The sequence below is a fragment of the Pimephales promelas genome, chromosome 7, assembly GCF_988280905.1.
Source record: "Pimephales promelas chromosome 7, fPimPro1.hap1.1, whole genome shotgun sequence".
In the NCBI taxonomy this organism is placed as follows: Eukaryota; Metazoa; Chordata; class Actinopteri; order Cypriniformes; family Leuciscidae; genus Pimephales; species Pimephales promelas.
The window spans coordinates 32,590,113-32,601,614 of NC_142775.1; the positions used below are offsets into that span (position 1 = coordinate 32,590,113).

At 38.4% G+C, this 11,502-nt stretch overlaps 1 protein-coding gene across 4 annotated transcripts; it reads left to right on the forward strand.

Moving 5' to 3' along the window:
• Positions 1-2,899: 2,899 nt before the first annotated feature.
• Positions 2,900-7,642, forward strand: vgll3 (vestigial-like family member 3). 4 transcript variants are annotated; one of them, XM_089133350.1, is made up of 4 exons: positions 2,900-3,818; positions 4,465-4,792; positions 5,457-5,930; positions 6,956-7,642. In XM_089133350.1, the coding sequence occupies exons 1-4, from the start codon at positions 3,666-3,668 to the stop codon at positions 6,994-6,996; spliced, it is 996 nt and encodes a 331-aa protein (XP_088989476.1). In that variant the 5' UTR covers positions 2,900-3,665; the 3' UTR covers positions 6,997-7,642. The 4 variants fall into 4 exon arrangements, with proteins under 4 accessions (XP_088989476.1, XP_039539515.2, XP_088989477.1 ...); XM_039683581.2 differs by having other exon boundaries at positions 2,906-3,818; positions 5,454-5,930; XM_089133351.1 differs by having other exon boundaries at positions 2,906-3,818; positions 4,471-4,792; positions 5,454-5,930.
• Positions 7,643-11,502: the final 3,860 nt, after the last annotated feature.

The window sequence follows — 11,502 nt, forward strand, 5'->3', positions numbered from 1 at the left end:
ACAGGTGAATGTAATCAGTAACCAAGGGAACACACTAGGACTGTCAGGACTAAACTGAAGCACCAGGGGAAAAAACACAACTAAACATTATCCTGACAGTTATATCAGTGGTGAACATTTTGCTGAAGCAAGTTTCAATGCAGACAAACTCCATTTGTTGGGTAAAACCTGATGGCACTTACTTTAGAATCAAGACAGTAGATGATGGTATGAAACATAATGCTCTTGTTAAAACATTCATATTAAACCTTTATGACCTTCTGAATGATATCGCCTATTGTATATAATAAAATGTTCTTTACATTGTTGTACCTAACAAATGGTTTTCAGTTGTAAGAGTTGTTGCTTTTTTGGGTTACACTTTATTTCGACGGTTCACTTTAGACATAACTAAAAGCAACATGGCGACTGTCAACTAACTTTCATTTGAGTATTAGTAGACTTTTGGTAGCACTTTATTTTACAGTCCTGTTCCACATATACAGTACATACTATATAGCAATTACAATAACTGGGTTGTAACCCTGAATCAACCCCTTAACCTAACCTTAACCCATGTAGCCTACCAGTACTTTTTACAGTGTAAAATCTTGTTATTTGTCAACAAAATGACCTGGCACCTCAAGATTAAACTGATCTATTGCTTCTGTATAACCCTTCTAGGAACTTGAGATCTTGCGATTTAGAGTTAAACTTAAAAAACTTCCTTTCTTTAGAAGAAACTAAATTGGTCCAAACTAAATTAGAGCCCATCTATTTCATTATATGGACACTGTGACTGTGTTTGTTACCTGCCATTGCATTATAACAAATGTCTAGACAAGCAGAGTGTGATTGTCAGATGGATATCAGAGCTCTATCTTCAGTGTCTAACAGGTTTTGATAATGTCATGTAATCCCACCATTATTGTCAGCACACTAACAAAGTTGCTGTGTTACTCTAATTTGCATTTAATTGAGGGTTAATGTGGCTGTTCCTCTGAACAGAAGTCTTGTCTGCAGGCAAATTCTCAAATGCAAAGGTCTTTGCTGGAGTGATTGCATTTAGATTGCACAATACATCAACCTGTATGCCTTCTGTGCCACACCTGTGACAGTTTTCACCAGAGTGGATTTGTAAAGTGGTCTTGGCATCATGGCAGTGAGGAGACGATTAATATAGCAGAATTCTCAATTCAACTGAACTATTTGTTTAATATATTATATAATATAACAATATATATTCACCAGTCTTTCTGTTATTTATGTAGGTCACTGTTTTTTTTTTTCTGAAAGTAAATTTATATGATGAAGTGGGCAAAACAAATTGCCCCTTTATAGCTGGTACTGGCATTCGCTATCTACACCCATCTATACACCCTTCTACACCCTTAAAAGTTCTTTAGTAGCATATTGTAACATGGATGCTCTGTTTTTGTTTAGTTTTCCCGGTTCCTGTTTGCCCCTGTAATTTGACCATAGCTGTGTCCGAAATCACCCCCTATGATCACAAGAGTAGCCTATAGAATTAACATAAACTTAGACCGCATGCTTGGAACTTGATGCCTTTTTACAGTCAAAGATATGAAAGCAACTGAACTGTATTGCTCAATGCCTTGGTAAGGAGAAAAAAAAAATCTAATTATCAGACTTTTTATTGTAGTTTAATTTTCCTTTGTTCTCGAGAAAAATGGCTCCACTGCATGGGGGATTTGATCAAATGTGTGCCAGTGGAATAATACAACATAGCAGTGTCTTATGAAGTACCGTCCCACAGGGTTAGACTTTGAAGCATTTTTTGTGAGCTGTGAGGCAATAGAGAGAGAGAGAACTAATTCACAATGTGTTAACGCTTATTAAAAAATGATGATAAACATGATATCAATTATCATAGAGTTAAACTAGAATAAAGTTGAATGCAGGGAGATGAAATCACTGTGGTGAGATTCAGTTAGGCCTGTATGGATTACTTTGGATCGACAAGAGAAGACTTGCACTGTGTGTGTGTGTGTGTGTGTGTGTGTGTGTGTGTGTGTGTGTGTGTGTGTGTGTGTGTGTGTGTGTGTGTGTGTGTGTGTTTGTGTCTCCTGTTATGGCTGTAAGTCTCTTCTCAGTGACTGTGCCCTGGCCTAGATAAACCATATCACAACACCACTGAAATATTCACATCTCCATCTGCATTGTGTCTAACCATCAAAGTGAACAAACCATTTGCAATGACAAGTTCAGCCATGACAACTGCATGGGAACAGGGCTGTGTAGAGCAAATTAATAATATAGTGAACTTGTGTTTTATAAACTCTTCATTAGGTTGGCTTTGTTGCAACTGATAAATACCCTGACACTGCTCTTCTGTTCTGAAGCTGGAATAACCTTTCATTGCCATGTTTGTGAATGGAAATTGGGTCATATGCCTTATTTATTATGCCATATGCCATAATTATTATTATTTTAATAATATAACCTCATTCTTCTCAGGTCATTGGCCTGTTTCCTTAGTTTCCAACTTATCTTCGCTGTATGAAATATGCAACTTTTGATTAAAATTGTAAATAAAAGCCAGCATTTTGTATTTATTCTGTTGATTTAAAAAGACTTGAATGGTGTCCACATTACATTACATCATACCAACTCATCACATTCCCTTTACCTTTAAAGAAATAAACTCTGTCATAGAAACCTCACTAGTGTCCTATCTTTTTTTATCTCTTTATTTGTTTAGTCAACCCTGTTACCATGGTTTTGTATTATAAATGATTATTTAAAAGTGTATACTTATATAAACTTTAGCATTCTTTCTCAACATTCTTTCTAACAAACACATTGTAGTGTCATGACCCTCAGCACAAGGCTGGCTAAATTAATACCAAAACTTTTTTCAACACATTTTGTTACTATTCATTTTAGCTGATAATGACACAATAATTTACAAAAACAAACACGCCATTAAAGCTAAAAGACACATTCTTTGTCTGATAGAATTTTTAAACGGTTGAATGTAAAATCACCTATTATCACTCAACCTCAGGCAGTGAATTCTGTTTAGTTGATCTACAGCAGGTGGCAGCACATGCCTAATGCAAACCTGCCTTGAAAACTGCTAATTAAGATGACAGGACATTTTTAAAAAAAATCTCGGTTATTAAAATTTCCCCTTTAGCGTATAACAGAGTAAACATGAATACCTTACACCACAGAAACATTAAATTAGGCCTAATGCAATTCAAGAATGCAATATAACCTAAAGCATTTTACAGGTTCAGCTAACCAGGTGTTTTTCTTAAAAGGTTAGTTTTGAGCTTGTCAAAACAGTTCGGCAGTTTGTCTATCGTTTACTAGCGGGTAACTGGTTAGTGCGTTATGAATATTTGTTTCGGTTTATTCAGCGGAGTCCTGATTCCACCAATCAGATCGTAGCGCTCCAAACTTCCCACCAATCAGGGCAGCTCCTGTAACTTTCACGCGCAGCTCGCGTCTGTCGCTCTGTTTTGATCCGCGGTCTGTCTGTAGGTGGTGAAGCCTCTATGGGGACACTTTTGTTTTTATGCAAATATTTTCTTTTACAAACCGCGGCGCTTTTGTCAACGCTCAGGTTTATATAGGGGGGAATGATGACATCATTTATCTGCGGTTGAGGAAGCTGCCGTGTTTCTGAAGAGCCTCTTGAGACCGTCTAAGCCTCTGCCATGAGTTGTTTGGATGTTATGTATCATCAGAGTTATGGAGCTCATCACTACTTGCCTGCGACATCATCAGCAGCGGCGGCAGCGGCAGCTTACAAAGCGGCTTACTATCATCATCATCAACATCATCATCATCATCAGCAGCAGCAGCAGCAGGTAGGTGCTTTATTCTGACACAGACGACTCAAGAAAAGTTAGGAAAGCAAAGTTCTCCTTCAGACATTTTTGCTGAGATGATTTAAAAAGCATTTACAGCCTTAAGAAAAAAGTTTAAACATGTTGCCTTCTTTTCTTTATATACTAGGCTAACGTTACACTATTTTAATGAACAAGTCGGACGGGACATTAACAATTTTGCATTCGTGGTCATTATATATATATATTTACATTATATATATATATTATATATATATATTTGTTTTAATTCGTAATTCCCATACTTCTTTTTGTATTTTTTTTTGTAACATTATTGTTACTTGTGGAAATATGGAAAATAATAATAATGAAGACTGAGTTTTTCTCTAAATGCTGTTTCATAATATTTCACATAGAATTCTTCAAATTCCAAGCTGTGAATTACAGCTGAATGTGTTTATACAGTCTCTCGTATACGGAAATCTTCAAGGGCGTAAATCAGCGTACTACTAATGTGCCAAGCGTGGGCACTGGGCCACCAGTTCAGAGACAATCCTCAACAATCTATTTTGGTCGAAGACCAGGTGGTGAACGTGCGTGCTGCAGCTTTTAACCCTGCCCTGACCAGTTCAATTCTTCATAATGAACACGAACCTGTGTCTTTCAGCAGAAGAAGTTCGGTGCCTACAGCAGGATGGATTCAGAGGAGTTTCCCTCTCACTGTGGCCAGAATAAGCAGCCTGGAGCGCTGAAGCCCCGTCCCGAGCCTGAGCTTCCTCGAGAGGAGGAGCAGAACGCTGGGGAAGAGGAGCGCTGCAAGGAGGCGCAGCCCGCCGAGGCCGAGTACTTGAGTGCCAGGTGTGTGGTGTTCACCTATTTCCGTGGAGACATCGGGGACGTGGTGGACGAACATTTCTCACGTGCTTTGAGCCAGCCCAGCTCCTTCAGCAATGATGCTAAAACCGGCCGACTTCACTCTGGAGGACCATGGAAAGGTAGGAGACGGTGTTACCAAAAATCACATCATTAACATTAATAGTTCTCACACATTATAACATAAGATGGTTACACTTTATTTTACGGTGTCCTTGTTACAGTGTAATCATATGTAAGTACTAAGTCTGTGAAATAAAGAGCTACCACTACAAGTATATGTAATATGTAACGGAAAAAAAAAATGCTGGTTGAATTGAATACATTTGAATCATAATAAAACTGAATAACAGATCAATCACAATAGAAATGTTGAATGCACATTCCACAACACAGAATGTCGAAACTTTGCTTGCTGGTCCATGACTCTATGTGTAAAAAACCCTAAAAAAAAGTCATAGAATAGCCGATATTTATGACTACTTTGTGGGTTAAATTGACCCGCAACATAATATAAACGTGTATTTCTAGTCCTGGCTTCTGATTGGTCAGTACAGCATTGCTGCTAAGCTAAATGCATTCTTTCTTCCTGAACTGTTTTTCCAACATCAATATTGTATGTTAAAATGTATATGAATCTAAGGCAAAGTATGCATTTTTCTTTTAGGTTTTCAATCACGCTTTGCCTTCACGTGTTATTGTTAAGTGGTATGACAGAATACTACAAAACCATTTCAATCAGATATCCAGGTACTGAGGAACTAATTATTTGTTCTGTTTCAGAAGGAAACTCCCACTCCGAGGGTCAGTGTGGCTCCGTATCGTCGTCCCTGTGGGCTAGCGGTTACCCATCTCAAACCAGCCCGTGTGTCCCCTCCTCTCATCCTGACTTCCCCCACAGCGCCGCCTTCCACCCCGCAGACACTGGCATCTGGAGCAGCCACAGCCTGGCCCCTCCTTCTGCTCTTACTGACTCTTGGCACTACGGCCTGGGAGCCCAGAGTGGAGCGGGATACCCCCATGTACACGAGATGTACCCTCACATGCACCCCCGCCACCCACACCCCCACCGTGTGCTCCATCACGCTCACAGCCCCGTGCTGGACCCCCGCTTCAGCCCCCTTCTGCTACCCAGTGTAAGAGCGTCATGCAGTCCGACGTCCTACTCAGACGCCATCAAAACAGAGCTGGAACCGAGCAGCATCCCGGCACCTAACTGGCCCGTTTCTTTCCACGGGTCGGTGGACATCTATGATACAGGTGGGACAAGATGAGCGAACAGGTCATGTATCTGTACACTTTCACGGCATTCATGTGTTTGCGGTGTTATGCCGTTTGTAAATAATTATGTTGTCATTTTTATTGGGAAGTCAGCACGAAATGGTTCATATACATTAAATAACCATGTGATAATGCCTATTTTTAGATAATTCAGTGAAATGGATTCTTTACAGTCAAAAGCTTCATTTAATACACTTCAGTTTAAAGCTTTTGAAAGAAGTCTCTTATTATATTTGAATATATTTTAAAATGTGATCAAAGCTGAATTTTCAGCTTCATTACTCCTGTCTTCAGTGTCACATGATCCTTCAGAAATCATTCTGATATGCTGATTTGATATGCTGCTCAATAAACATTTCTTATTATTATCAAAGTTGAAAACGATTGTGCTGCTTTAATTTTTATGGAACCGTTATTTTTATTAGGATTCTTTGATAAAAAAAATTAAATGAATCGAAAGTTCCAAAAGAACAGCATATGTTTGAATTAGAAATATTTTGTAACATTATAAACGTCTTAACTTTTGTCTCTTTTGGTCAATTTAATGCGTTTGCTAAATAAAATGATACATTTCTCACTGACCTCAAACTTTTAAACAGTAATAAATAGCAAAAACATCTAATATTCATCTAGATCTAATATTATAATAAGACCCTTTAACTATTTCTTCCTTTACTTGATTAGTTTAAACATTTCCAACTCTTGGTTTTCACATTACCTTTATTTTGTTGTTCCTTTCACATATAAATAATGTAAAGCGGTCCCATTTGTATATAGGGATGCATGATATCTGTATTGGTCGAAATTAGAGATGTTTTATTTATTAGTCATTATTAGATATGTCAGTGGATGCTGCATACTAAATTGTGCATAATTTAGTTTACTTTTACCTATTTTACAGGAAAAGTTAATTTCCTGTATAGACCATATAGTATAAACTGTCATATGTTATGATGCAGGATGAAGCAAACTTGTTTCAACAAGATTTATGTCCTCACCCACAGCACCAGAGCAAGACAAAGCGAAGGCCAGTGCCTGGTTCTGACAGAGAAGATTCACTGGACTACAAGTTAGACTGGACCACACTCTTCTGCATGTGGAGTCTTTCCTCAGAGGACTGTCTTGGGAACTATTCAGGGGGTAGATCAGTCTCTATCAGTGAGACAAGCACAAAAACAGCTTTGGGGAAGACTAGTGTTTTTGTAAAGCATACCATCCTGTCTGAGATTGTGCGCTCATGGACAGATATCCAATTCAGGACGCTTCTTCTCCCATCTGGGCTTTCCTGTATGGATGCTAAACATCCCAAATGAGGTTTAAGAGGTATATCTTTACACAAAGGAGGTTTTCTCGACATGGTTGATGCTTTAGAACTGCGTTTATGTACTTGCACAGGTTCTGTTGAAAGAACTGATTGTATTAGTACAGTACAAGGCAGAAATGTGTTGAATGTCTGAGAAAATCTTTATTTACTTTAATATATTTGTCTAAAATAGTCTCGTGACTTTACTGATTGGTGTTTTCTGTTTGTAATATGTGTTAATAGATTATTTTTTTGATGTCAAATCGTCTCGCCTTTGAGGAATTCGTTTTACTGCCTTACATGAACTGCTAAGTTTTATTGGCAAACAACCTTGTTTTTGTTTTGGATGGATTTATTAAATCATTACAGTGGTTACTGTCCCTTTAAATGTTGTCAGTGGTAGTGCTTTCATCTGTTTTACTTTTCCCCGTCAATAGGATGTAAGGCATTTGAGAGGTCAGTGGCACCAAAACACACTGCAGAATAACTCTTGACCAATTTTGGGAACGAAATATGCAGAGCGCAAAGTCCCAGAAGGGATAGTTTCATTCCATTCACATTTAGCTTCATCTCTCGCAAAGCCACAGGATCTGGGACGTGTCATAAATTGCTCTGTTACACTGCAAAAAAGTTTATGTGAATGCTCTTAAATGTCAGAAGTTGGAATGTGCTTCCTGTCGGGCTAGGAAGTTCGATCCAAGACCACTTGAACAATTGCAGTGAAAACAGACTCCTCTTATCCACTGCAGAAATGGCCTAATGGAGAATGGCGATCGGCCTGTAACGTCAACCAAAATCCACTCAAAGAATGCTGAGAGTGTAGAATATGCACTCCGGTGTGAAATCGAGCATTATTTTGGAGAGATGCAGCTTGAAATATTTTTATACAAGCACCAGTGCCAGATATTGCATTATATTTGTCGTAAAAGACAGCTGTTGGGCTGGTTGTCCTGTGAGTTAGTGTGAATGTGGGGTTGGGAGTGAGATCTCTGACCAGGTGGCGGCACTGACCGCACTTTCCCTCTGCAGCTCTCAGAACATCACCAGCTGCTTCATACTGGGGTAGAATCACAAACTACCACGTTATATTTCTCAAACTCTAGACCAGAAACACTATTTTATGTAAACTCAATTGTAGAGTACTTTAAATCCTAAAAGTTTATTTTTAAAAAATTGTAAAATGATAAATAATATTAATAAAAGGCTACTTAAAGGGTTAGTTCACCCAAAATTAAAATTCTGTCAGTATTTACTCACCCTCATGTTGTTCCAACCCCGTAAGACCTTCGTTCATCTTCCGAACACGAATTAAGATATTTTTGATGAAATCTGATATCACTCCTGCTTTCTAGTCTATAGGCTTCTTGAGGAATTGAAACTTGCCGGGCTCAAAAAGTTATTAAAGACATCGTTAAAATAGTCCAAGTGACTACAGTGGCTCAATCTTAACTTTATCAAGCGACGAGAATACTTTTTGTGCGCAAAAACAAACTTTTCGAGGCCAGCAAGTTTCAATTCCTCAAGAAGGAATTAAAACTAAATTATTTTTATGATCTCTTTGTGAACTTTTTGAAGTGTGAAAGTTGCATAGATGTCAATGAAGAGTCAAAAAGGTCTTCATTTGTGTTTTGTAAGATTAACGAAAGCCTTAGTTTTTTGAATAACATAAGATAAGGGTGAGTAATTGATGACAAGTGTTTCATTTTTGGGTGTACATATATATTACAGTTAATATATATTAAATATACTAAACTGCAACTTCATCATTACACATGTAATTACAAATATATTTAAATCCAAGAATACAAGTTCAAAAAAATTTACGTTAAAGTTTTTTTCTTTCCCATAAATGCTTGTCAGAACAGTCATTCAGCAGTACAATTTAACAATATATTTAAAAAAATAATAATTATAAAATCACATATTAAGATGTATACAAGTATCTCAAAAACCACTCATAAGTTCAACTAATTACATTTAAAATAAATTAAAACAATAAAACATTTTAATTTAATTGCAGTTAAAGTGTCCGAAAACATTACTATTAATATTTCTTATTTCAGTAATCTTTTTTTTTTAAAGTATGCTTAAAAGTGTTCTTTTTCACAAGGGCATAGGAATTAGAGTTTTGTAATGCCAACATTTTTTTTAATTAAAATCATGAATGATGGCCCGCAACAAGGATTTTATCCTTCACAGCAAGAGCCTACTTTTGCAGGTCTGAATCTAACAGCCATTGTGCTGTACCTTGTTTCATCCATGTCCCTCAATGTTTTTGTCCATGTTGACCATTAAAACAAAATTATGGGACTTGAATAATTGCTTTTTTCTTGCTCTAGTGGATGAATAAGCCTGTCCATATCAGACGGGTACACCATCCTTCTGCTTTGCTAATTGCTCTACTTGATTATATAAGTTTTGAGATGGCCCTGTGATCACAAGCAGTAGGAGAGCTCCTCAAGTGGTCATAACAGACCCAAAAGCAGCAGATAAATGAGGGGTAAAGAGACCTGCCAGCTGCATTCAGCCGCTCTCCGCAAGAGTGACATAAACAGCAGAAAACACATGGCCGCTCGCTCGCTCTTATGAACCTTTGGGACTGCACAATATATCGGAGTGTTTACTGCATGACAAATACAGAAAGATCATTCATGTGATTGATGAACACAATATGGAAAGACAACAGGGCGACACTAAGTGACCATGGTGTTTATGATGTATTATATTTACAATTTTATCAAGACCCAGGAGTCATTTAAAGGGATAGTCCAACCAAAAATGTAAATTAGCCCATCAATTACTCACCTTGAAGACATCCTATGATATTCTTCTTTCAGACGAATACAATCAGAGTTATATAAGCTACAAAGTCGACATGCGTACGGCCGATAAAGGTTTAAAGATGGATATTTTTCTTATACGAACGCATCGCTTCACTTTACTAAGTGAAGTCCTTCACTAACCCACACAGAGCTGTGTCGGGCACTCTAATCCCACTCAAAAATATACCCATTGACTTTCACTATAAAGCTTAGAAGAGACTTTTAACATAACTCCTGAAGAACACCTATAGGCTGACTTTAAGGTGAGTAAATCATGAGATTCATTTTGGGCTGAACTATCCCTTTAAATGATTCCTGGATTAATAAACTCAATATTCTGTGTCAAATTATTGATTTATTTGGTAGGTAACAATGTTATAAGTGGGAAAATGTATAGCGAGGCCGTTGTTACAGAATTCAACCCCTTCAGGCTGAGTCAAGACCCCTCCTTCGCGTTAGAGTTTGCGGGGTTGTATTCGCTATAACAACCGCCTTGCTATTATCCCCTACTTTATTTATCTATTTCTATGAGGGCTGACGAGACAAAATTACTGTCAAGTGTGTTTAAAAAGTGCGGTACAGCAAACAAACCAGCACTATCATTTTTCAAGTGCCAAATTGGACCTTTCACTGATGTAATGCCGCAATGACGTGCACTTGCTAGCCTGTTCCATTTACGTGTTCTCCGAATGCTAAAGAGGACCCTCGCCTTGCCTCTGAAGGAAATGACTTGGAAGGACCCGTCCTGCCAAGGAAGAATCCATGACATTGAGAAACACCTTATGAAGACATAAAGGAAACACGGGGGGAAAAAAAGAGTTACAAACTAAGAGTCAAGGAAAACAACGCATTCTCACCCCAAGGCGTCACCTTTGACCATGCTTCAATATTTGACGTTTTAGGCGCCCTTTAGCGTCACTTACATGACGCGATCCTACGGCGTCATCTAACTGACGCTAAAGGAAAGCGTCAGTTAGAGGACGTGGTTAGGTTTAGGTGTGGGGTGGGGGTAGGGTACACGCGATCCTAGGGCGTCATCTAACTGACGCTAAAGGGCGCCTAAAGCGTCAGATATTGAAGCATGTCCAAATGCTTTCCAAGGCGTCAGTTAAGTGACGCCTTGGGGGTGAGAATGGGCTGAGGAAAATGAAACAGAAACCAAACAATTTTGTTTACAATGCATAAAAACACAGTGACAACACAGCAATGTCACAGTTCTCTCAATTTATCTCCTCATTAATTCTTAGACTCTCAGCGGTGTACAAGGAAGCTGAGTCTCTTCATGGGCTGCTCCACAGGCTCTGCCCCTCCTTCAGGAAACCGGCCATTGGAGACACGGAGCCCCTGCCAACCCAAGACTGAGACCGCAGCCTTCACATTAGCATGGGATGCACTTCTATGCTAATTCCTGTCAGCTCTCCATGGC

Bases quoted from the DNA above. Each gene is read 5' to 3' on its own strand.
- vgll3 (XM_039683581.2), top strand. From the start codon at position 3,666: ATGAGTTGTTTGGATGTTATGTATCATCAGAGTTATGGAGCTCATCAC. The intron at 4,793-5,453 runs GTAGGAGACGGT...GTTCTGTTTCAG, and splicing joins CTCTGGAGGACCATGGAAAG to AAGGAAACTCCCACTCCGAG. The intron at 5,931-6,955 runs GTGGGACAAGAT...CCTCACCCACAG, and splicing joins GGTGGACATCTATGATACAG to CACCAGAGCAAGACAAAGCG.